This window comes from Branchiostoma lanceolatum, chromosome 18 (assembly GCF_035083965.1).
Source record: "Branchiostoma lanceolatum isolate klBraLanc5 chromosome 18, klBraLanc5.hap2, whole genome shotgun sequence".
Taxonomy (NCBI): domain Eukaryota; kingdom Metazoa; phylum Chordata; class Leptocardii; order Amphioxiformes; family Branchiostomatidae; genus Branchiostoma; species Branchiostoma lanceolatum.
Genome location: NC_089739.1, coordinates 11,017,541 through 11,044,954, shown reverse-complemented (window position 1 = coordinate 11,044,954; position 27,414 = coordinate 11,017,541). Strand labels below are relative to the sequence as shown.

The 27,414-nt window shown below is 40.3% G+C and overlaps 1 protein-coding gene across 1 annotated transcript; it reads left to right on the top strand.

Moving 5' to 3' along the window:
- Window positions 1-1,398: 1,398 nt before the first annotated feature.
- On the top strand, window positions 1,399-27,414 carry LOC136423918 (glutamate--cysteine ligase catalytic subunit-like). Its single transcript, XM_066412311.1, has 16 exons — window positions 1,399-1,703; window positions 9,466-9,575; window positions 10,905-11,024; window positions 11,529-11,600; window positions 12,200-12,313; window positions 12,800-12,858; window positions 14,025-14,236; window positions 19,789-19,905; window positions 21,278-21,416; window positions 22,052-22,164; window positions 22,671-22,763; window positions 23,342-23,446; window positions 23,824-23,908; window positions 24,324-24,442; window positions 25,540-25,660; window positions 26,902-27,414. Exons 1-16 carry the CDS (start codon window positions 1,554-1,556, stop codon window positions 27,147-27,149), a joined length of 1,977 nt encoding a protein of 658 aa, XP_066268408.1. The 5' UTR covers window positions 1,399-1,553; the 3' UTR covers window positions 27,150-27,414.

The window sequence follows — 27,414 nt, the reverse complement described above, 5'->3', positions numbered from 1 at the left end:
TCAAGAGCGATCAGACAGGTTCGACTTCATTCCATGCAGAAATGATACCGTGGGAGACCATCACCAAGATATCCCTAACATTGTCGTCCGATTCGTGCTTGACACAGGTGGGAAAATATCAACTGTACAAATTCTAACTCATTAAGGAATGTTTGCATTGCGACTTAGAAAGTTATATATATATATATGCAATAATTACACCGTTTTTTTTCATATTAGAAGGCATGTGCTGCCATGGCTGCTAATTAATCTGTTTGAAACGACCAGAACAGTTTGTTACGCTTCCTGACAAAGGCTAGTTTCTCGCACTGAATGCTTCTTCGGGTTTTCAGTTGCAACACGTTATGCTCAAAAGTTACGAGAAAGTTGTTCCTAAAGTTGTTTATTTCCGGGTGGAAAAATACATATGCGTGTCATGGACATTGTGCATGGGGAAAACAGATTGATATTTAATGGAGGTGACCAAATTTCAGTCAGATGATTTCAAGCTGCTATGCTTTGATGCAAGAGTTCAGCCGTTAGTTGTGTGAGTTTTGACATAGAATTTAGAGTAGAGCGTAGAAAGGCTGACTGAATCTAGCGTCATGTAACGTTAGGCAGTGCTCCAAAATTTAGCGCCGAGCGATGTCGGGACAACATGCAGGCCCCCGTCAAGGAGGTGTCTACAGAAGTCGGTATTCAACCTAAAATTAATAGTTTTGACCCAGAACTTAAGATGGTTGAATATAGCATAAAGTGTTGATGTCGGTTGGGAAGCCTCATGATTTAACGTAATTCTTAATCAACTTTGAGAATTTAATAGATTCGTAATCGGCGGCGAAAATTTTGCTCAATTCGTAATTCGGGTGGAAAAATACATATATGTGTCGATGTGAGGCAAGGACATTATATCTGAGGAATGGGGTGGGGTAATTGGTTTGGTACTAAGGTAATTTTGACGTGATCAGATTATCGATAACAGTTACAGTTTGTTATTTTAATTCGAATGAACGTTGCGGCGGAGGCACAAAATTAAAGAAATGTCTAAAAGCTTTTGTACAGACAAAATCAATCAATCGATCAATCAATCGATCAATCGAATCAATCAAATCAATCGAATTAATCAATCAATCAATCAAATCAAATGGTTTCTAGAATATAACGTTAATCAGTAACGTTATACTTTAAGTACAAATCGCTGAGTCATCGTTACGACTACTAAGCCTAAATATCCAAGCAGATGTAAATGTCGTGGCACTTTTATGTTTTCATAGTCTGAGGCAAAACGTGAAAATAACAATTTACCAGAAAGACGTTAAAAAATGCCGAAAATACGTGTAACATGAAACCCCACATCTGCTTGGAGATTACTAAAAAATTGCTTTTTTGCGTTCGGATGCTGTAGACACATTGTGCGCCTGCGCACGCAGATATGACCTTTGCCCCAACAATGGCGGGTATTGACATCATATTGTCTTAGACATCCTTCAATTCCTTCAAATGACAGCTTCAGGCTAAGGGCGGTTAACGTACTTCTTAAGAGGGAACAAGAAGGGAAAGAAGACTGTCTCAAGATGGGTTTACTGTCCCTGGGATCGCCGCTAAGCTGGGAAGAGACGAAAAAGTGGGCGGACCATGTCCGCAAGCACGGCATCCAACAACTTATCAACATCTACCGGCGACTCAAAGACCGGCACGGAGACGTCTTAAAATGGGGAGACGAGGTAAGACGTCGCTGAAGGTTTCCTTGAACTTCCTGTGTGATGCAGATGTCTTAGAAGTGGTTCGGAAGATCTTCCTGCGGATTTTCTACCCAAGTTCGCTTCACCTAGAAAATCAAAGAATGGCTACGAAAATCTCTTCGTATGAAAAGGGGGAGTTGTCGTGAATTTTAGAACACATTTTTTGTTCTTGATAACTGAGCATTTGACAGAACAAAATCTTCGAAAGGACATTTGTAGATCTACTCTAAACTAAGTATCAGCTTCTGCTTGCTTCTAGATTCTTCTAAGTTTATAGATTAGGCATGTGAACATGGTCTATGTTGTTTCTACTAATTCTAGCCTGTCAAAATTCCCTAGTAACCACATTGTTCTTTTCAAAACACAAGGCATAAAGGCTTTGACTATCCAAATCTTATGTTTGATTTAAATAGTTTTAATTAAAGTGTATATTCAAGGGTTGGATGTTAATCTTTTCACAGATTTTCTTTGTATACACAAAATATATTTCTGCTATGTCATGCTGATATATTATACTGTGTACCTAAACGTATGTTCAGGTTCAGTTTCGGACTTATAAGTCAGAACCTGACCCATAGCATATGCGTGCTAGTTTTCAGTTACATGTAAAATTGCATGTTGGCATAAATTTTACGTGTAATCTAAAAAATACACATAAAAGCTCATGTAGTAAGTGGTAAACTTAAAAAGCTCAGTAATAAGCACAAAACAGCAATGTTTTTTTCTTTATATAGCACAAATTTCACAATGGAAGGTTTTAGATGGTTTAGAACAAAAAGGAGAATATAAGCGAGAGATTTTTTTGCAAGTCCCGACTTCAATCCCGACATTTAGGTTTAAAAAGTCCAGTTCAGATCCAGGGTTTAGAATTAGGTACACAGCACTATGCTAATATTTTGCCATGTCAGATGTAGAGAAATTGTCTGATCATTGTTTGTTGGATCGGAAGGTTTCTACAAAAGTTGCAACTGCAAACTTAAAAACATTAAACCACTGCAAACTTAAATACATTTTCAGTGCAAGGTTTGCAATTTTTTGCTAGATAACAACCATTCTATGAGACTCACTATTCTATTGAACCATCCGAAATTGTCTTCACTTCATTAACATATCAGGGCTCGAAAAACTGGGTGCATGTGCACCCGTGTGCACCCAAAATTGGAACTGTGCACCTAATTAATTTTTGACTGTGGGTGCACTAGTGCATCTAGATATGTTTTTAGGCTATAGGGTAACGGCACCAATGTACACTTTAAGTATACAGAATATTCTTGAAATGTAAGTATCAGAAATAGCAATGTATCCCTTTGTTGTACTTGACTTGATGTATCAATTGTTTTAAGTTCTAAGGTTATCCAAGAATTACAGATTGAAGTTAAATTTTGTAATCATGTTTAGCTGACATTCAACTTTATTCTATGTGGTGCGCCCAAAATTCTTTTGGGTTGGGTGCACCAGTGCACCTATTTCCTAAAAGTTTTACCAGATCTTTCTTTAGTCACTGACGAAAGATAGCGGATGCTGTCTGAAACATCTGACTGTTTCAAAATTTTATCCAGTTGCTTGAGTAACTATTTTTGGCATTCTAGGTCGACTTGTTGTAGGAAATTTGCAACAAAAGGCTACAAAAAACTATTTTCGTAAGTTTTAAATTAGCAACTTCTGAAGTCAGAACTATCCCTAGTTTTCACACCTACAGGGTAATGAGGTGAGAACTAATCGCAGTGATCGGTCCCGGTCACGATAGGAAGCTAAAAAACTGGACAGGCAAGAACATAAAATAGACCACACACCAAGGACTCACTGTAAATGCATTTAAGTGGTTTTTATTTCGCGCTAAGGAGAAAATAGAGTGTTCGCGGTGGATTTAAGTTTGCGGCAGTGCTCTACTAGTACTGTCACATACTACTACAGTATTGGACAAAAATGTTCGCGGTGGTAGTTTTAAGTTCGCGGTGAAACAGTCGCCGCGAAAACTGCAAACATAAAACCACCGTGAACATTTCTGCATTTACAGTAATCTAGTTCATTCTTTTGGTAGGTGGAGGGGGAAAATAACTTGAAAAAGAGCATACCGGAGTGCAGAGGGAGGGGTGGTGTGAGGGTAGGGTTGCACTTAAGTATTAAACCTTATACAAATGTACATACTAGTACTGTAACAGTTAAAAGTTCTCTATGAAACATTTGGTGATAAAAAGCAATATTATGTATGGAAGGCTGACAGAACATTTTGTCTAAGATTCTAAACCAAGGTGTACCTAGAATATTCTTTAGAATACACAACGGATCTGGAAAGACAATTATTACCAGGACAACAGACAGATAACACATGTAAAATCACCACTTGTTCCCCTGTCACTATAAATTGAATTCATTTGTACACGTACATGTAGTATATAATACTAAAAGAATTAGTACATGTAACAGGAAAATTGGGGTTTAGATGTGTATTTTAGTAGGCTTGAAGATTTAGCCCTCCAATGTTGTGATGCCAAAACGGATTTAAGATATTTCTGCAAGTCATCTTATCTGACACCTTAAGTGTTAGAGTGTTTACTCTTAAAGTCTTTTAGTTTGCTCATGTCAACATTAAGTACATGCAGGTAGGGTACTAGTAGGTAGGTACTAGTAAAGTGGTCAAACCTCAGACTGAGGACGAAGCATGATGCTTTTTTTGTTCGCTAGTAGTGCAATGCGGCTTCGCTACAGCTCGCATATATTTTTGCCCAAGCACACTGTGTCACCCCTACTAATCTTCTTGATAAGTGTGTTGGCTTCTTTTAAGAAGTGGGCTGAGGATAAATATGTTAATGTATTGGGCCGTGACATTTTGAGTAAAAGTGACGTTGAGCAGATTTTTACTGCTTGACGTGATGCTCAAAATGTTAAAATACTACAAATGTTTATACAATATACATGTATTGTAAGTGCGTACAGTTTATGAAATTTCTATAAGTAGAAATTTAATCTATTATGGAACTGCTAGTTGTGAGTTTAACTTTGTAGGTTATGTCTTGAGAGTTTCAAATTGATAAGAATTAGATTTAAGGAGTCCCATTTAATGACAAGACTGTCCTTGGGTTAAGAATGCTCAAGCCAGGGTCTTTTGTGTGTGCACCTTGTTAATTACGAGTACTAGATCAAAGTACCATGCTTTCAGTTACTTTTGTGTAGAATTTATTATGATGGGAGGTGAAAGGAGCTATTTTGTAGTGTTTGATTTTCGTAGTGCAGTAAAAATACAAAGCACAACACATTTGCTGTGTCATGGTTTTGCAGTAAAACGTCACCATGAAAATAAAATCACTGTAAACATTTCAAGATTGGCAGTAGTCGATATATATATACGTTTGCTACTCAACCAGTATGCAGATTTAGTTCAGGTCATCTTCAGTGAGGTGATGACACTAGTACTATCTTGTCTCCACATGTCAAGCATGACAAAGCAAAATACTCAACCAGTTTAGCTATATAGGGTCCTCTAAATATTACTTAGAACAGTTCCCTATTTTAAGACAATAGATCTTGTCTGTCTTGAGAAGGGTTTTTTGTGTGATTTTTTTCCATTATCTTTCCTGAAGAGTAATTGAAATCCATATTACAAATGTATGTCAGGCTTAGTGCTGCATACCTAAACACTGGACCTGAGTTTTCCCCTTTTTTTTCACTTTGCAGTGTTTTGTGTCTGTTCACTAACGTACTGTACAGTTTCTTGACTGTAAACTCTTATTGATTTTGTTGTTTTATTTTTTACCTCCCCCCCTCCAACCGTGACTTCTTTGTCTATCTCCAAAGTCCTAGCCATCAGTAGCGTGACTTAAATGTCCCCGGGTTTCGATGTCCTTCTGTTTTGTCTTCTCATCTTTAACAGTAACACAATCATTGATTCAACTTGTTGGCATCACATTTCAGTGTTATGTAATGGAGCTGTCGGTTGTGTCAATCAAAAACCGTTGATCCTGAAAGCATCTTTCAGGGCTCAAAACTTACCTGCTACAAATTGGCTGAAAGAAGCGATACCAAACAAAAGATGTCATTTTTAGAGGATCTTTTCCGTGTGACGTGGGAAGTCAATTTTTATTTACCGTAAGTTGTAGGGAAAACTAGCCTCCGTTGCAGTCCTTTTCCCCGCAGCGTGTTTTTTTTTTTTTTCAATTTTTTTTTGGGGGGGGGGGGGGGGCGCCACGTATCTGCTTGGGATCCCGTATCCGCCGTGCCTCTGTGTCCGCTATAGACCCTGTGTCCGCTGCTGGGGAAGGACTGCGTTTTGTCGCTTCCAGCAAAGGCAATTAATGTATCCGCGAGAAGTAATTAACACTACCGGGAGAAGTAATTCACACTACCACGAGAAGCAATTCAAATGTTACGTTGCACAAAGCCCACGTGAAGTGACGCATGCTTCCTTGCAAATGATTATCATGTTGTCTTCAAAGTCGAGTTACAAATTGTCTGAAATGTGGCCTGATGTTTCTTTCTATTGCTGATATCTTCTGTGGATTCAGCCGTCGTAGCTAAGAGATCTTATAATTAGAGTGTTTCTTATACGACAGAGAAGACAACAAAGGGTCAGGGGTTAGATTATGATCGGCCATTGTCTAGCGCAGCGTGCGCGGAGAAAGTATTGCAGCTTTCTCACGCTTTGTGAGACATGTTTGAGCCACGTTTCCTTGCACGAAAAGCACAAAATCATTATAGCAACTTCGATGGATGTACGAAGGAAAAAATGCGAAAGGTTCGTTCATTTAGGTGTCCGTCCGTCGTGTTTTGAAAAGACATCCCGGCAACCGTTAGAACGTTGTCGCTGCTCAAAGGGGCATGAAGATTTCCCCGCGCTGGCCGTGTTTATTACGGGAAGTTCGCACATCCATGGCAATGGTGATAAGTGATTTTTGATGGGCCTTTGCTGGAAGCGACAAAACGCAGTCCTTCCCCAGCAGCGGACACAGGGTCTATAGTGGACACAGAGGCACGGCGGATACGGGATCCCAAGCAGATACGTGGCGTCCCCCCCCCCCCCCAAAAAAAGTTGAAAAAAAAAAAACACGCTGCGGGGAAAAGGACTGCAACGGAGGCTAAGGGAAAACAATCTTACTATTCTTAGTCACGTAATTCGTAGCGAGGCAACCAAATTGTGTGTAATTGCCTTCCTTGATTTTAGCGTAATACTTACTAGTAGGGGGTTCTTCTGAATTCAGCGTAAAGCATTTTTGGGACCCCCCATGCAGACCCTCTTTTTATTGTGGGGGTATGAATATGTAAATTTGCAGGTTGGAAAACTACAATGTATTTGTGTCTGGATTAAGTCTATTGAAATTTTTTTAAAAAGGCAGCCGAAGCAGAACGTACCGTTTTAACCGCAAACTTAAAACACCGCAAAAACAGGTTAATCTCTTTCTTCCTCAAAATTGCGTCTCCTCAAAAATAGGTTTACAAAGAGATATCAAAACCCGGAGGTTCCGCTGCAATACGAAAACAAGCTGCCAGGGGGCCCAAAATGAAATCTTTGAAAGGGGAACCACATATCAAATTTCATGCCAATCCATCCATTTGTCTATGAAGGTTTTAGGTAATAGATACACAAATTGGATAGAATCTGCTTGACAGTTTCTGAATTCTTATAATCCAGTAGCTTGAGTTAAATTGATATTTGGCAATTTATCCATGATGATGATAGCTTCGAATTCTTGAGTTACGCTGTAAGTGTTCAACCACATAAATTATACATTAACACAAATGGGAACAAAAATATAGCCTTCTCGGAAAAGGTAGAGCTAATTACTACTGTTCAGAGTTGTCTTCAAATTAGGTTGCAAAGACAGACAACACTACTAGTAGTTGATATGTAAAGTGCATTGATTGAATTATTTATTTCTCCTACATTCTGGGTTACCTTAAGAAGGTAAACATCTTTTAAGTACCTTTTACAGGAAAGAAATTGTGTCAAAGGTGAATATCCTTCTTATGTTTATTTGTACCTTTGCTTAATAAGTAATGAGGTTAGGTTCACATGTACACAAGTGGCATGAGAATGCAAATTACTGTAAAACTACTTTAAAAAAAGAACTTTTTATATAGGATTTGAAGTTGCAAGATTAGTCTAGATTTGCTTAATCTTGACCTATTTATGATGTGTACAATTCTTAATCTTGGATAAAGGAAAAGAAATAGATCAGAAAATACGGTTAAGAATGCTTGTAAAAGTTTGCAATTTTACGGTATGTTGATTACGGGTGGCCTCAGGGGGGCAGTTGTGTAGTCTTTGTTGAGTAAACACAGGTGTGAAAAGAAGTGCCCCTCCCCTTAATGGCGAGGCGCAATTGTACATGGGTACAATGTTATCGCTGTTGAATCAAGCAAGGGGGGTGGGGCCACAGCAAGTAAATTTCAGGCAACACCAATTTTATTTGTTGATTCTTGGATTTTTTTAGAAAGAAATTGGAGCGACATGGCGAAGAAAAGTAAAAATACATTTTTTTTGCAAATAGTCTGGGGTGAAGATTTAGGGTTTACACAAAGAATAAGAGGATTATTCAAGTTTCAGCTTTGTATGGCTCATTTTATACAATGAACCCCTTTCTTTGATCTAGTACACTATAATTTCAGTGACAAAATTACCTTGTAACTGTAAGTTTTGCTATGTAATATTATGGATTGATACTGAGAGATAGTTTTGATAAATGAGAAATTATGACTTATGATAAAATGTGACCACACTTTTCAGGTACAGTATGTGCAGGCCTTTATAATGATTCTATTTTGGTGGCTGTTGATTTTTACAAGTGAACAAATAGTAAAGTCGTGAGGAAAAATTTGTGAATTGGAAGAGTGACCCAATTTTTTTTTTTTTCAAAATGGGAAAAAGCCTTAGAGGCGATTCCGAGAAGCAACCAAAAACTGGTTTGGCCACATGGATGACATGCTCTGCAGAATCCAAATTTAGTGGGAGGGGGGAAAAAAAAACAAGATGGGTAGAAAAACAAGAATGTTAAATTTACAAAATAGACACCATAAATGTTGTAACAACGAAGAATTGAAGCGAAACAACATGGTATCACAGCCAACTAGTCTTTTACTACTGTATGACACTAGTGTGGTAGACTGGTATCACTTACCAAGTTGGCAACTACACTCATGGCTTCCACATTGGTGCTACTTTTACTTATTAGTTTCACTTCAACAACTTCTGTTGCAATTCATTGTGTACATCTCTGTCTAAGCTTATTAAGCATATCAAATAACATGAAAATCTGTTGCTCCTTTCTTCAGTTATTCTCCTTGAAAGATTTTGACAAATACGCCATTGCAGTTCCAGTGACACATACCAGGGGGCCAAAAATCGACCTTGACCTTCCTCCTCCTAACACCTAGTACCACATACCAAATATCATAATTTTACAATCCATCTGGACGTTCCTCAGTTATGCTGACTTTAAGCATCCGGACGTACAAACATACACGCACGCAAACACACAAGCAAGCACACGCAAAACAATATCTCCATGAAAGAGTCTTTTTTTCATGGAACCCACACAAGAAATTTTTGAGTAAACACCATGAAAATAAAACCACTGTGAACATTTCAAGATTTTATTTGCATACTCTCTCTTACATCTATACCTGTAGGTAATCATACTTGAAAAAAAAAAGAGCAAGATTTGAAGAAAGAAAGGAAAGTTACATTTAATATCAAAGATTCCATTTTACTGTTGCTTGTAACTTACACAATGTTGTGTTTGGTTGCTAGGTGGAGTACATGCTGGTTGTCATGGACGAAGACAACAAGACGGCCCGCCTGAGTCTGAAGGGGAACGAAGTTTTGGACCAACTGGAGAAGAGAGAGAGAGAAAGTCCAAAGTAAACTTTGATACAACCATAACCTTTTTGTTCTTGGCATATTCAGTAAACTGCCTTATATAACCAGTAACTGTTCTGTAGTCAAAGTCTGATCTGTGTAATAACTATATAAATAAAAGCTGTGTATATGAGAGAAAGACTGAATGAATTGAATGATTGACTGAACAAATGAATGCCTGAATGAATGAATTGAGTAGAATGATTAGATGAATGAACAGATGAATGATTTCAATTAGTTTATTAGCCATAACACAACCAGACATACCGGTAACCACTTTTAAATTAATAATTTTATTGATAAGTTTGGTATTTTCGATTGTGCCAGACCAGGATTTGAACCCACAATCTAAAAGTAGTCCAGAAAAGAGTACTAAATGCCATCTGATTCAACTCTTATAAATTTACTGGGTATTGTAAGACAGCCACATCAAAAAGAAGAAAAAAATGAAGATGTTAAGAAGATCTAGTACCAAATGCAACATCTGTTTTCAGTAATTCCCAAGATATGCACACTTCAGACATCCATTGTGTTGAAGATATTTTTGAAAAGGCTTTGATATCAATTTTTTTCCATTTGGCAGTCTTAGAAAGGGAATGCCTGTTGGAATTAAGGGAACTGACATTAATTATTTTATAGCATGTAAATTAAGTATAAAAAGAAACGTCATGATTTGTTTAACAAATTGATGTATCATGAATGAATGGATGTGGTGCATTGGCCAAAAGTTTAAACCACTAGACAATAACCTTTTCCTTGCTGCCTAACCCCATGTAACCAAGGCAGATTTGGTGCTGGACAGTTACCTTTTAAGGTCTCATTTCTGTATTACTCCGAGTGGGTATGCTAAAAGAGTGCGTGGCCCAAAAAAATGAACGGCTGCATGAACGTGTGTGTATATCGGTGGGAAATTCCCTTTTGGCTAGGCCAACCTATCTCAAGCGTCAAACTGATGAAAGCTTGTTTGTATCTGAAGAAATTAGCAGGCAAAGTTCGGCAGCCGCGCGCGAGGTCGGACGTACACAGGCCGGGCATTGTGTGTGAATCGGTCCGGCGCTTACAGCTGGAAAGTGGCTTTGTGGGGGTGTAGCCAAGTGCAGTTTGTAATTGCTATAAAAAGAGATTGTATGTAGTGAAAATGTTGTCAATTTTTTTACATAATCTAGGGTAAATGTTCTCAACATGGACTGAAAAACATTGGCACATTTTCTAATCTTCATTACGAACGCGCCCATGTAAAACACGTATTATAACATGTAATCCTATGGGCGAAAAAACTCATGAATGAGACCTTAAGGATGAAGGTTAACCATAAGTTCCCTACCTCACAGTGATCCCCCCACGACCTGGAGACCGGAGTATGCCAGTTACATGATCGAGGGGACGCCAGGGAAGCCCTACGGAGGACTCATGGGACACTTCAACATGGTGGAGTCTAACATGAGGCTAAGGTAAATGGTACAAATTGTTTCCACATCTAAGGCCACACATCTCTGACATTTCTTGATAAAACTTCAGCAACTTGTACAAAAGCTCGGTTTACTCTAGGTCTGTTGTAGAGTGGAACTCGTTGCCACCAACTTCTGTAGGAGCACCCTCGGTAGATAGTTTCAAACAACGCAACAGTTAGATTTGCAAAAGCTATAGCTATAGTGAGACTGGTTGTTCAGAATAATGACAGCTTATATGTTACGCTGAAGGGCACAGTTTTAATAATAGCTTTCTAGATACACAGATAGATACAGCAAGCGGTCAAGATTAATTATGGGGCAGGGAGGAACAGTTGAATCTCAGGCTACATTTACTCCCTCCCTCATATACATGTACTGTTACAGTAAGGTACTACAATGTTTTTCTCAATATAGTTTTTAAAGTCTCCTCTAGATGATCTCCTGTGGTCTTATATTGAATATTTTTGTGTGTATTTCTTGATATGCATATTTTGTATATTCCAGGCGTGAGGAGTTGCTGTCACTACTAGACCAGGAACTGGGAGAAACTGCCATTTCTTTCACAGTCTTTCCAAGGTACATAAAATTCACTTTGTAGGATATTTAAATTTATGTCATACCTGCCATGGGCCGCAAAAACGTTTGATACAGAAGTTAAAGACTGGGTGATAACTTTCACTAGAACATTTAGAAATGCATTTCGAGTGTGCTAAAGTGCGCCGCTATCGAAAATTTGAATACTGGATTCAGGCGTCGGGATGTTGGGATATTGGGCTGTTACAAGTTTTTGTTCGAGGACACCAACTTTCCTCAACTGCTTGACGTGTGTGCATTCCGCATTGAAATGTGTGTTTTCTCAAGGTGGGTTATAATGACATGATAAGATACAACATGATGTATTACGCATCAACCTTGGTCCCGGCCCTCTCGCATGTCAGATCTATACACGCGGTCGGGCTGATACCTGGCCTGGGGTGATACAGAATGCCCCTTGTTGTGTTCTATGGACCCTGCTAAGGTCAAAATAGAGTCAAAATAGTAGTAGGGAATGTAGGATAGAAATATGAAGGGAGACATACTTTTTTGATTGATGGCGTTTATAGATTTATTTCATTTGTCTCTCATGTAGCAAGTTTCTTGAAATGTTTCTTGAATCTTATGTTTTCGCAAATTAGGCTTGGGAGTCCAGGCTTCACGGACCCGCAGGTTGAGTGTAACCCGACAGTAAACACGGCATCACGTTCGCTGTTCTTCCCTGACTCAGCAATTAACCATCATCCTCGGTTCAGGTGAGAAGCAGAAACGATGACTCCAATGTTTAGTTTTTACCAGCTTCTGTTTGTTGGTCAGGTTGTTATTTTTGTACCTTCGCCAAGAAGGTTGATATTATATGTTTTCGTCGCCGTTAGCTTGCCTGTCTGTGTGTGTGTGTGTGTGTGTCACAGTGGAAAACATACAAACAAGAAGCTGTGGCTGGATCCTTATGATATTTAGTATGTGGGTCAAGTTCAATAAAAGGGACTCTTGTAAGATTATTGGGCTACCTAGTGGCTTTTTTGGGAACTGCAGGGGCCAATTTTGTTTTAGGCTTTGAAAGAGAATAAGTCAAGAAGGCCAGAGTGACACGGTTGATGGATGGTAATGATTTTTGGTAATGTTATAAAATCAGTTATTGTCCTATTTTGTTCCCACACTTGGCAATTCTGTCCTAGTTTGATAAAACTGTATCTGCTCTATCCTAGTTTGTTTACCATGATCTTTTTGTTGTTGTATAGGACCCTTACCCGGAATATAAGGGAGAGAAGAGGGGAGAAAGTCTGTATCAACATACCAGGTAATGATGAGCAATAGTCATGGTGTATTGATAGACACTGATTCCTTGATTTAAATGTCTTGTTACCCATTGTGTACACAATATGTCGCTAGAATATCAAGCACAAAAAGGCAGTTGTAGAAATGCTGTATACAACTTACAATTTTGTGAAAATGTATTAGATGAACAGTTGGAATACTACATGTAGCATTTGAGCGCACTTCATGCCATCATGGTCCGATTCATTTTTAATTCCTGAAATAATCATAACCTTGTTGTATGTTGTCAACACGGATTTGTGTAATTGTTTCGCATAACTGCATGGTAAACCGCCTTAAGGCATAACACACCAGTTTAATTTGTATTGTAAACAGTAGGTACAAGCTTTGTAAGGCCGGACTTAGGATTGATCCATCTATGGTTTGATCCTGGAGATAGTTAGTTAGTTAATTAAGGTCCTTCCCGCACCGAAGGTGCATAAGGTGGCGCCCATCTCCGGTTCCGTAGCCCTTGGGCCACGCTACTTTGTGCAAGTCACTACAGCAGGGGGCTAGTCCACTGGTAGTGGTGTGTGTTTAACTGCCATACTCTTTCCAAAATGCTTCAAGTGCTAAGCAGAGAAAGCAGTATGTACCATTTTTAGAGTCTTTGGTATATGACCCGGCCGGGGTTTGAACTCATGACGCCGTATGCAAGGCGAACACCCACTAGGCCATTGCTGGAGATAGGTAGTACTCATTTTCACCTGATTTGAGTGCACTAGGACCTAGTGTAGGGTGCCTTTCTCAAGGGCACAACATTGGGCCCTGCTAGGGATTCAAACCCAGAACATTTAGATTAGATTCTTTACAAGACAACTTTTTACATGTAAATGTAAGACACCATTGATGAATGTTCATCATCATACATGTATGTGATGGACCAGATCAATACTGTAATTCTTGTTTCTTTCACTGTAACTTTATGTTCACTGTTTTCGCGGTCATCTATGTACCGTGAACTTATCATCACCGTGAAAAAACCTGTTGTTATCATTTATGATTTCTTCACACATCCGTTCTGTAAATCACTTGCCGCCACCGTGAAGTTAAAGTTCAGGAAAAATGTCCATTTTCCTTACACCGTGTAATTTTGCTACCGTGAAGATAAAGTGAATTACAGTATTAACCTCTGATTTTCATGTCCAGTTTTCCAGGACAAAAACACGCCAAAACCATTCAGGGAGACGTTTTCGAACGGCGACGCAGAAGCGACCAAGGCTGCTAAGGAAGACCATATCTACATGGACTGTATGGGGTTCGGCATGGGGTGTTCGTGTCTACAGATGACGTTCCAGGCATGTAACATAGACGAGGCCAGGCACCTGTACGACCAACTGGCTCCACTGTGTCCCATCTTTGTGAGTATTGAAATGTTGATGATATTTACAATCTCGTAATGTCTATCAATGGTGGTTTTGTTGTTGTAGTGGGTGAGTTCTTCCGTTTTAAAGTTTGCTGTACATTTGGTGGATTTACATGTAGTACCTGTTATTTTGCTGCAAGAAAGATGTATGAAGCTGACTACTGTAAAATTTAATGTATTTAAGTTTGTGTGGTTTTTATTTCGCACTAAGGGGAAAATGGGGTGTTCGTGGTGGTTTAAAGCTACAGATGGAGAGATGGGTGGAACACTACTCGGACCTCTACTCCAGGCAAAACACTGTGTCCCCCTCAGCCCTCGACGCAATCGAATGTCTGCCAACCATGGATGAACTAGATGCTGAGCCAACCTTGGATGAGCTCAACAAAGCCATCGACAGCTTGTCCACAGGAAAGGCACCAGGCAGTGATGCAATCCCGCCCGACCTACTCAAACACTGCAAGACCGTCTTACTGCTCCCGCTACACGAACTTCTCTGTCAGTGCTGGAAGGAAGGTGCAGTCCCACAGGACATAAGAGATTCCAAGATTGTCACCCTCTACAAAAACAAGGGAGAGAGAAGCGACTGCAACAACTACCGGGGAATTTCACTACTCAGCGTGGTCGGCAAGGTATACGCGAAAGTTGTACTAGCCCGTCTACAACGGCTTGCTGAACATGTCTACCCCGAGTCGCAGTGTGGATTTCGTGCCAACAGATCGACGATCGACATGATCTTCTCCCTCCGTCAGCTGCAAGAGAAGTGCAGGGAACAGAACATGCCTCTGTACATAGCATTCATCGACCTCACCAAGGCGTTCGACATGGTTAGCAGAGACGGCCTCTTCAAGATCTTACCCAAGATAGGCTGTCCACCAAAGCTACAGAGCCTCATCGAATCCTTCCACACCAACATGAAGGGGACAGTACTGTCAGGCCTCAAAATTAACTTTTTTCCCTACTGTCCCAGCATTGTCCCAAAAATAAATTTCAACTGTCCCGAAGTGAGGATGGACTGTCCCAACCCTATTTTCAGAAATTATGTATTACAACAACTGTAAAGCTCAGTAAGAGTACAGTATTGCTGTGTAAGCTTATTGTCCATTGAAATAATCAACTCAGATTCAAACTTATCTTGTTTTTTTTTATTAAACAACAGATTTATTACATTATATCTTATGGATAGTAGTGCAACGTCCACTGCACACTTACAGGTAGACCACTTGCTGCAGTGCCTTATCATGTAACAAGTGGCAAGTGGGAACTGGGAACTTCAAAAAGTCATTTTAAGAACATAATCTTTTTCTGAAAATAAACAGTACATAGTGAGTCACTGAGTGACACTAGTCTAGTACATTTACAGGGACCACTTGTACTTTATCAGTGGCAGGTGGGAAGAAAAGAATGAACAGTGTTCTCGCCAGGTTTTTTTCACAGCATCGGGGCAGGGGTTCGGGGGCTGCCTTAAGCCCCCGACGGGGTCCAGGGGCAGAGCCCCGTTGGGGGGACCCAGGGGGGCGAAGCCCCCCGGAAGCTCTTGCATTTTAGGGTATTGAGAAGGCTTTTTTTTCAGTTTTGAGGGTCATATTTATGACAATCGTGGCAGTCAATCAACTTCTCCACAGGACCTTGACATACAATACTTCTGGTGAAAGACAACTTGAAACTCAGAAACAACAATATCAATAGTTTATTTAGCTACTCAACAATATCAATAGTCGATACCAGTTTTCCTTTTTTTGGCTGTGTCCGGCTGTCCTAAGTCGAAGCGCAACAATCGTCGCTGTCAGAAGTTTTCTTCGGTGCGAAATTGGAAGCGATATTCCTGGTATAGTACGCTTCGACGCCGGCATGTTTCCAGAAAAATCGCCGCCGAGGTGATCTTCCCTCGGCGGTCGGCGGCGAAAATCCTAATACGAAAGTCCCTTGCCGCGGCCCTTGGCCCGTCTAAGAAATCGCGTCACCCCTCTCCCCCAAGTACATACGCCGCCGGCCCGTTCCAGGAAGCCGAAACCGCTGTTCTGCGTCTTACAGATAACGCGGAACTTCCGTCTAATAAAAACTTTGTACAAGCATCGCTGTGGGAAAGTTAAGGGAACGTAAAATCGTCAGAGGTTCGCTGTTGACTGGCACACGGAGATCCAACTCGCGCGTTTTCCCACAAAGTTGCCGCTGATTGACAGTCGGCAGCCTTTGATGACAGTCGCGACCATGGCGACGTCGGCGGCAGAAAGTCTGCTAAAAGGAAAGCCGGCGGTTTGTGGGCGGTACCACAAATTTGCAGTAGCCGAATCGTCCAATCATGGCGAAGCTTCTAAAGAAGTTGAAACTTTATCTTCCTCTCTTTGTAAAAATTAATTTTCTGTGCATTAATTCGCTGTTATGGATTGGAAAATGACGTAACCTTGCTCTAGAAATTTGTCAGAAATACCGTTAAGAATTAATTCTATCCCCGCGCTGACAGAGAAAGGAATCTTTTACAAAGAACAGCTTCTGTGTTGGTCAACCGCGGACTGTTAACTTCCAAATAAGGAGATTCCCCGGGAATCAGATACATTTATGGCTGTTCTGATAGTCGGGAACCGCCCCGCAGATTGTGCACATGGAGACCTACTCGGCTATTGTTTACGTTTTCGCGCGATGCTGCCAGCGGCACACGAGCCGATTTACTGTGATTTCCCGCAACTTACCATTAAAAACTGACGTCGCCACACATTTGAAAATGACGTGGTCGTCTTAGATTACGTTTTGGTCGCTTGCGGTCCGGATCCGGTCTACCGCGGGGAGATCGGACATTCTGATGTTGATTAGTTGATTATTTTCCTATTGTCCCAAAAGTGTCCCAAATAGATTTTTCAGTTGTCCCGGCCTAAATTTTAGTGGCCCCGGGACATCGGGACATAGTTAAGATCGAGCCCTGACTGTACAGTGGCAACCTGTCTGAGCCATTTGACATACGCGGCGGTGTAAAACAAGGTTGCGTTCTGGCCCCCACGCTGTTCGGGATCTTCTTTGCCCTGCTCCTGAAGCAAGCCTTTGGAACAGCAACTGAAGGAATTTACCTCCGCACAAGATCCGACGGCAGACTCTTCAACCTCAACCGCCTCAAGGCCAAAACAAAGGTAAGGGAAGCCCTGATCAGAGATCTACTGTTCGCTGATGACGCCGGACTTGCAGCTCACACAGAGCAGGGACTCCAGTCTTTGATGGATCGCTTCTCCAGGGCATGCAATGACTTTGGTCTGATCATCAGCCTTAAGAAGACAGAAGTGCTGGGCCAGGATGTAGAAGCACCCCCGGCCATCACCATCGGTGACTATGAACTGAAGGCTGTGAACCACTTCACATACCTCGGATCCACGGCAAGCAACAATCTTTCCTTGGACAAGGAGATCGACAAGAGGATTGGAAAGGCAGCAACTACACTCGCCCGTCTTACCACTCGAGTGTGGGAGAACCCCAAACTCTCTGTCAAGACAAAGATGGCCGTGTACAACGCATGCGTTCTCAGCACACTTCTCTATGGGAGTGAAACGTGGTCGACCTATGCCAAGCAGGAGAATAGGCTAAACGCCTTTCACATGAGGTGTATGCGCCGTATCCTTGGCATATCATGGAAGGACAAAGTGACCAACACCGAAGTGCTGTCCCGCGCCGGCCTCCCCACCATGTTCACCCTGCTCAGGCAGCGCAGACTTCGCTGGCTAGGCCACGTCCGTCGCATGGAGGATGGCCGAATCCCCAAAGACCTTCTCTACGGAGAACTGATCTCAGGAAAGAGACGTACCGGGAGGCCACAGCTGCGTTTCAAAGATGTCTGCAAGAGGGACTTGAAGGCTCTAGATATTGATACGGAGCACTGGGAGGACCTTGCAAGTGACCGTTCCAGGTGGAGATGCACACTGTTCAGACAGCTCAAATCAGGAGAAGTCAGACTGATGCACAGCGCAGAAGAAAAGCGGATCCGCAGAAAAGAGCTTTGCAACAGAACTGAGTCAGCTTACAGATGTGATTTTTGTGGCAGAGACTGCCATTCTCGTATAGGGCTGTTTAGCCATAGTCGATGCTGTAGGGCTGTTGTGAATTAGGATTTTACCATGGTCAATACTGACCGACGGAGGCCATATATATATAAAGTTTGCGGCAGCGCTATAGTCACATACTGCTACAATATTGGACAAAAATGTTCACGGTGGTTTTAAGTGCATGATGGAACGGTCACTGCGAAAACCGTGAACATAAAACCACCGCGAACAGTTCTGCATTTACAGTATTTTAACACAACACACATGAATATACAGTACAGTTTTTCAGTGTTCTACACCTGTTTGTCACATACATGTACAGGGCTTACCCCTTAGTTGAGTTGCGCAATCTTTGAACTCGTTTGTAGACCCTACTTAAAATCTTTGAAACCTTTCTTTTCCTTGAAATTGTTTGCCCAATCTGGAGACTTTTTTGGTTAGAAGGAACAGGTAGGGTCTTAGCTTTCCCATTTTAGTTGAAAATTGTTTAGTTCAGCAGTTTAAGTGGCGTAAGAACACATGTGAGTTGTTGGGTCATGCAGATGGGTATGGCCGGGAACTAGGTCAGAGATAGGGTCTGTTTACTTCCGGGTGGCGTTTCTGCGAGGTCGAGCTGTACAACCCTCTGTTTTCTTTGCATGTTTATCAAGTATCAAACCCTTGTGACTTCCTGATGTAGAAGTGTTTTTAAGATTGAAGTTAAGGTAAGTACTTTTATAGGGCCTTACTTTAGTGGGTCTTATCTTGGGCTCCAATGGGGGCAAGTAACTTTGTTGTCATCCCTACATGTACTTTAGTCCTGTTATAGATATCATCGTATGCTGTCATGTATGGTAATTAATAGTAAAGGCGTTTTACAGTGTTTGTTTTTAAGGAAGGCTGTCAGGGAGTAGCCATACTAAGTCTTGTAAATATTTGATATACATACAGGATTGTGTGAACTGCATGGCACTTGGGGTATTTTGAACTGGCAAAGTGTCAAAATAAAGAAAGCTTGCACCAAAAGTCCACACTACAGTGTGGATAAGGGTTACATACAATGTACATGTACCTTTGTCTAAAGACTAGGCAACCCTACAATGTACCTTTGTTTGGATACGTCAGGTTTGTAGACATTACCTATTGGAAATACAAGCCTTAGGGTTCAGTGACTATACATTAGTCTTAAATGGTACCACATTTGTTTGCAAACTTCAAGTTTTTTTTTCTTTCTTCCAAATGGTTTTCAATAATTCTATGGTGACTTCAAGTGCAAATCTATCATCATGAATAGCGATTTGAAATATTGACGACAATAAGAACGAATTCATCAAAAGGACACTTAAATACATTTAATGGGTCAACGCATTAGTGTTATTGAAACTTACTATATTTGTAGAAATGACTAGAAATTTGAGTTTTTTTATTCAAGTTTCAAGCCTCATAAAATGCTCTGGATGCCTTTAAGTACTAGTAACCATTAAGAGTCAGTCTTTGAAAAATTGTCGTGTATGATCATGATTGATATTTCTTTCTGTGTCATCAGTTGGCGCTGAGTGCGGCTGCCCCGGTGTATCGTGGGTACCTGGCGGACGTGGACTGCAGGTGGAACATCATCGCGGGGTCGGTGGACTGTAGGACACCAGAGGAGAGGGGACTGGAGGTGACTGATTAACATAATTATTTATTATATTAACTAATCTTAAAAATGGACTTTTCATATTCATTTGTCAACATAAGTTCTGTTTGATTTCAATGTTCTGTAATCTTTGGTTGATATTGATTTTGTTATATTTATTTGCCAATGATACTGTTATTATTATTTTTATATAATCTACATAGTAGCTCATTTTTGTTTCCACCTTTACTTATTGTTTTGGATCCGTGGCTTATGGTTTTCTTTTCCTGTACTTTGTTTTTCTCTTGTTTTGTATTATGTGTTGTTCATTTTGTGAAATCCAATAAAAAAATAATAAAAAAATAATCTTAAAAATATTAACTAAAATTAGTAGCACACACAGGAAATATACTTTATTATTAGGTGAACCACCTCCAACCCAGAATCAAGACCTTCAAAATTTGTTTTTCCTTAAACTACATGACTTGTATCATAGAGTGGAACTCGTTACCACCAAGTACTGTAGGAGCATCCTCATATACATGTACATGTATAGGGCTGAGCTTGAAACAACGCTAACACATAGATGTGCGAAGGTTAGGTGTGACAGGTCGTTCTGTGTAATATAACCAGCTGCTGCCTAGGCCTGCAAAGCTGGTGTATTACGCCAAGGGACAATTATACCGTCTATATCATATTATGAACAGTAATTATATAGAAACAGAATTAGACTGATTATTACATTTTTTTGTATACATTAAACTATTGAGTGTATGTTAAATTTACAAGACTAAGTGTACAAAATTGATATTAAGTTACCACCTATACATACCAAAGAATAACAGTAGTGACTGTGTATCTCTGCTATATTGTATCTGACCCTTACCTCTTCCCTCATAACCTCAATGAAAAGCCACCTGCGTGCTGATTTGAGCTTATCATGAATAAACAAACTTTAAGGTTCAAACAAACATTTAACAAACTGCTACTAGTAGGTACATGTAGACTGAATCACCACTCTCTCTCTCTCTCTCTCTATCCAATTTAACGTCATTTTTTGTTCCCCATCATATGGGGGTTGGACGTGCTTGCACATGGATGGGGAAGCCCCAGAACTCCTCATCAAGTGCAAGTCTTTTTTGTAGCAAGAGTATTTACGGCTGGATGCCCTTCCTAATGCCAACCCAAACCCTACTGCTGGCTTAGGACATGGGAAATGTGTGTTAAGTGCCTTTCCCAAGGGCACAACGTCTGGGTGCACGTTCATGTCCGGACATGTCTGGGTACTCCACTGGGGATTGAACCTGGGTCTTATTGGTTCATAGCCGGATGCCCTGCCACTGTGCCACACAGACGCCACTGCCACTGTGCCACACAGACGCCACTCAAACATATTAATTTCTTTTCTTCTCTGTAGCCTCTGAAGAACGACAAGTTCGTGATTCCAAAGTCCCGATATGATTCCATCGACTGTTACCTGACCCCTGAGGCTGAGAAGTACAACGACATTGACCTTGTCCTGGACGAGGACATCTGTCAGCAGCTTCAGGACGCAGGTAGGGGTCAACGATCTGCAGGACCTTTTTCAACGACCTATAGGGCAATTTACATTGGACAATGATGGTGCAAATTTCACCTTCTCCCTGCTGCCTAACTCTGTAACCAATAGGAAATTTGGTGCCATTAAAACAGCTGCTTCAGTGTGCTAACAGTTAAAACAACCAACAGGCATAGATTTGAAACAAAAATACAATATAAAATGTTATAAATGGCCTATAGAACATGTCATGGACAGTGATGAAGCAAAATGTGCATATATTATGTAAATGACCTGCAGAGATTGAAATTAGATACCAACGCTCTGTAGGGCACTATAGACAGACAAGAAAAATTTTTAAATGTCTCATAAGCAAAAACCCTGCCGGGTATCTCATGCCACATTAAAAATGCAGTATTGTCGACTCTTCTCAAGACTGTCTTGAACACCTGGATATCTGAAGTGTGCACAACTCAGGGATTACTGAATGACAGATGCTGCATTTAATAGATTTCTGTGACTTTGAATTCACCTCTTGAATAGTTTTTTTTAGGTTTCGCGGTCTTAGGGTACTAAGTAAGAGTTGACACCATACATGTATGTTGGACATTACATGTGCATAAAACATGTCATGAACTTTGTTTTGATCCCCAGGGATTGACAGGCTCCTTGCTCGTCACTTCGCTCACCTGTTCATCCGGGATCCGATCTCGCTCTTCAGCGAGAAGATCCACCTGAACGATGACGAGGAGTCAGATCACTTCGAGGTGAGATCACTGGATCTTTGTTGTTTGTTTGTCTTATTACCATTTTAGAAATTTTACCAACTTTTACCTACAATTCTTCCTGGAGTTCTTTCCAAATATCTAAATTGTGTCCAGTAAGGTTAGAATTCTTCCCACACTGTGTAGAGTATAAGGTGGTGCCCATATTTGTCTGAGAGTCCTACCAAAGAACACAACAACATTGAACGTCAGCAACATGGACATAGATCTTGGTGCAGATTTTCAATTTTGTATTTCATACTTGGCATGGTCTGAGATATGCAAAATTCCCTTTGATCGCACAGTTGTGCAAGCACTTTGGCTTGTCCACTGGGATTGGTGTCTGTTTAAATGCGGCCATACTTTTGTGCAAACAATTAGTGGTAAACATATTTTCTATACACAACAAAAAAGAGATTCTATATCTGACCTTGTATGCTAAGTTAGATCTGCAAGAAACTGCTAAGATGGCTAAGATACTAACTTTTGAAACTTTTTTCATTTTCCAGAACATTCAGTCGACCAACTGGCAGTCCATGAGGTTCAAGCCGCCTCCTCCCAACTCTCCCATTGGCTGGCGGGTCGAGTTTAGGCCAACAGAGGTCAGTGGAACGGACAAACCAGTTTGTATATGAAAATAGACTGGGAGTTTTGAGAAGTCCTGCTGTATGAAGCAAATATCTATTTACATGTAACTATATCATTATGTTAGAAAAAAATACTTCACAATGTAGACAACTCTCTAGTCAATTTTCTCTTGATCAAATCATCATAATGTAGTCAGCATTAGATATTAGATATAATATATAGTTTCAGGGTATCTAGTTACAGTTATATCATATTATAATGATTATCATGTTACGCCATATGAGGCATTGATAGCCAAACGGGTTCGATTCCAAACATTCCTGGAAAAGGCACTTAACAAAACGCACTTAACACAAATTTCTTCACTCTACCCAGGTGTAAGAATTAGTACTTTGGTTGGGAAGGTAAAAGGCTGTGGAAGCTTTCCAATACTAAGATCAAGACAAAATGGCATATCTAACATAACACTCACTGCTTATACGGCCTCAAGAAAGCAATGTATAAATTATGTACCCTGTTTGAATTACATGTAATACTATGTAACTGTTGACAACAACAATAACACCATTCCTTATTCCATTTTGCTGTACAGGTGCAATTGACAGATTTTGAGAACGCGGCGTACGTGGTGTTCATCGTTCTCTTAACAAGAGTCATTCTGTCGTACAACCTCAACTTCCTCATTCCAATATCTAAGGTGGGTCTTTTCCTCGGCTCTAGCTAGGTCACAGTAAGAAATTATTCAAATTGTTTCAGTAATGAGATGATAGATCTATTGTGCACAATTCATTGTTCCTTCATTTGTCAGTGTTGGTACCTTCGTGTTTTGAAAGTGTTGTCAGTAGCGATAACTTGCTGTAGGGAAAAAGACTACTACCTGTAATCTTTACTTTTTAAGAAACAAAAAGATTGTGAAGCGTTTTTTTTTCAATTGGTAGTTTGAGTTAAGGGCCTTGAAACATCTATCAGTTTTAAAGTAAAGTTACAATCATGTTACAATCAAAGCAAACACAATGTCAGATCTCTCGTTTGTCTGTGAACATTTGTTTTGAACTTTTTCCCTATTTCAAACAGGTTGATGAAAATATGCAGGAGGCCCAGAAGCGAGATGCGGTTAGACAGGGGCAGTTCTGGTTCAGGAAGGAGGTTCTACCTCCAAGTAAGTCTGAACAAATCAAACTGCAAAGTGGGTAGGAATTGTAAATAGAGAAAGAGGTTTGACCATAAAATGTACATCATGTAATTTGGATACAACCAGTCTTTAGGTTCTACATCCAAGTAGATGATGAAATTTTAAGGTGAAATTGTAGCAAGTGGATTTATAAAGCAGATCTATAGGGCAAAGAGGAAAACTTCAATATTACACTATATTCACGGCATGAAAATGAATGCATGAACCTCGACCTCAAGCTTTGATTTCATAATTTTTTCCAGTGAAATATTATGAGAATCCAAAAACCAACAAATCGAATTGGTGTAGCCTCTGGAACACTATATCATAAAGATGTTAATTTTGCATCATGTGAATATTCTCCATCGAAAACCTATTTTTACTTTAAAATCTATTTTTCCAGATGAGTGCTGTGATGACCTTGAGACCAAGCCGGCGGCGGCTAAGTCCTACAACCAGTGTAACGGGGAGGATGAGCAGGAGTACACCAAGATGACAATCAACGAGATTATTAACGGACAGGTCAGACATACAAGAAATCAAAGATTTCATAGCTCCAAAGATGATTTTTTGTGATGCCATAACTTAGTGCTGCGTACCTAAACGAAACATCAGGTACAGGTACAGGTACAGGTACAAAAGTTTTAGTACAGGTCCTGACCTGTACCTGTACCTGAACAATTTGAAAAAATTACATGTGTTTTTCTGAACTTCTTCAATAATGAGAGAAACATTAAATAAACTGTTTTCAACTTGTCAGTATCTTTATTCAAAGAACATAACTAGGTTTCCTACCGCCAAACTCCCTTGGCCTTGCTATCAAAACTCCCAACCTGCCTGAATGATCTGTTGCATTATAAGTTACGCAGTTCCAATGTGTCATTTTGGTCACGTTTGGTGTTGCATGAGGTTATTAGGTTAGGAGATCAGTCACAAAATAAGCGCATACTTGGTGTGAATTTACATCAGTACAGTACCGGTACTTCATGATCCGGTATTTTGGACCTGTACCTAATCAATTTTTACGGTACAGTACCGGTACACAGTACCGGTACGCAGCACTAGCCATAACCCTAGCCGTCACAGAATATTGCTAGATGGCCCAATTTGTCACCATTGGGATGTTTCTTTGGGACATAACAAAATTCAAAATATGCATTCTGAATTGCAATTATCCAAGATGCAATGAATCCCAAAAATTTGAAATTAAATAATGTTACTCAGGGTGAAGCAGGCTTCCCACGTATAAATATTTCAATGTCAATAATTTCTCTATCTATACCAGAGTCACATTTCCAGGCAGTTTGCGGAAATGAAAGTATGAGATAAAAGACAACAAAAGACGCAAAATGAAAGAAAATAGCTATGAGCATAATTTGTATATTTCTTGGTGTACACTTTTCATTTGGGAAATCAGTCCAGCCTGGATTTTAGAATCGTGACTCTTACCTAACTCAGATGCAAAACTATTCAGCGGGGTAGCGATCAGAGGAGCAAATTGGAGCTAGAATAGGAATCGGATACCAGGCTGCCCACTTGAGTTTCCATAAACATGACATCAGCAGTTGGTCAGACGATATTTCATGTACTGAATTTTGAATAATTTTGTTGACCCCCAGGCCGGAGGTTTCCAGGGTCTTGTGTCGTTGATGAACTCTTACCTGGAGACGGTGGACGTGGATGTGGACACCAGGTGTTCTGTACAGCAGTACCTCAGGCTCATCCAGAAAAGGGCTTCAGGTAAGGACACTGGGCACATCTTGTGCTTAACCTTCAGTCTGTTAATGTAGCCTTTTGGTACCACATTTGTGTTGGTTATGGGGTTAGGCAGCAGGGAGAAGGTTAAAGATACACTGTCAGGTAAATAGTCTTTTGATATGAAAAGCAGCATCACAAAATCGATGGCCTTTGGCCGAATTTTTGATCACCGGATGGTTGCTGAATTTCAAAATCGGCAGAGAGACAAGGGTATTTTTCGCCTGGAAATCTACCCTATCACATAGAATGGGGCTCAGTGACCTTGAAAAAACACTGTTTGATCCTCCGGATAGATTTTTTTCCATGTTCTTTTTATTCAATTTTCAAAACAAAAGAACATTTTTATTATATCACACAGACATGCATGGCAAAGGCGTTGTAATCAAAATTAGAATCATATAACACAAAATTAATTAACAGAAACAAATTTCATAAAATTTGAACATACTTGAAAAAATGCAACTCATGATAAATGATGAATTCCAGCTAAATTAGTAGATATTGTACAGTTATATCTCCTTAAAGGGTACAATTGAAACTGAAAAAAAATTTACTGGAGGACTTTCTTTTATTCATGGATATTTCAGATATAGCAATAACTTTGTTACCACACTCATGGGCTAAGCTAGAAATCTATCCAAAAGGATCGACAACTAGACTAAGTGTTCATAATACAATGCTAAACTTTCTTCAAACACTAAGGTATTCACGGATCGAATTCTACATCGGTGAAACAGAACGCTCATTGAGAACTAGATTCCTTGAACACAAACGCCCGAGCTCGCATTCGTCTGAAGTCTCTCAACACATCCACATTGAATCTTCGGGCCATACCGTCTCGCTGGACAAAGTCAGAATACTGGACACTGAGCAGGACTACTTTATGAGAGGTATAAAGGAGGCCATATACATCAGGGCACTCCAGCCGTCACTCAACAGAGACAGTGGGCGTTATAAACTTCCTGGCACGTTTGACCAATTGCTGACGTCACGTATCCGCAACGACACGTGTCAATAAAGTCACGTGTCCGTAACTCTCGCAAGTTTACGTTCGGCAGTGATTGGTCATTATTGATCCTGAAGAAGGCGACAGTGGTCGTCGAAAATTCGATCCGTGAATACCTTAGTGTTGGAAGAAAGTTTAGCATTGTATTATGATTACTACCAACACAGATGAGCTTTCATTATAGACTAAGTGTTATCCATGATTTTACATTTTCCAGGTGAATTGATGACAACAGCCCGTTGGATCCGTGCCTTTGTCCAGAACCACCCCAAGTACAAATACGACTCCGTCGTTACCGACGAAATCGCGTACGACCTCACGAAGGTTGCCGACGAGATCACCAAGGGGATTCGGGCATGTCCGGAACTCTTCGGAACGCTCAACTCGCGCACAAAAGTCTCCCTACCTCCCGTTGTTCACAAGAACCTGAGGAAAGAAAACCCTGACCACGATATTTTGACTTAAGAAAATAACAACAAAACTGTTGGGAAAGTGGTGTTACAGTAAATTTGTTGTTTTAAGCTGCTTTTATAAATGATGATTTGATTATCATCACTTGATAAATACTGGTAAGTGATCGATCTTCATGGGGGTCTTGATTTTGGAGGGGGAATCTGGTTTTTGTTGTGTTTCAAGTTTGCAGTTGAAACATTTCTTAGAAACAAACAGTTGTGGCATACTGAGTTCAGTATAGGGAGGTTGTGGTGGAAACTGCAAATTTAGAATTAAA

Coding starts and splice junctions, on each gene's coding strand:
- LOC136423918 (XM_066412311.1), top strand. CDS start 1,554: ATGGGTTTACTGTCCCTGGGATCGCCGCTAAGCTGGGAAGAGACGAAA. Junction 21,417..22,051: donor TCAGCAGCTTCAGGACGCAG/GTAGGGGTCAAC, acceptor TTTGATCCCCAG/GGATTGACAGGCTCCTTGCT. Junction 24,443..25,539: donor ACGAGATTATTAACGGACAG/GTCAGACATACA, acceptor GTTGACCCCCAG/GCCGGAGGTTTCCAGGGTCT.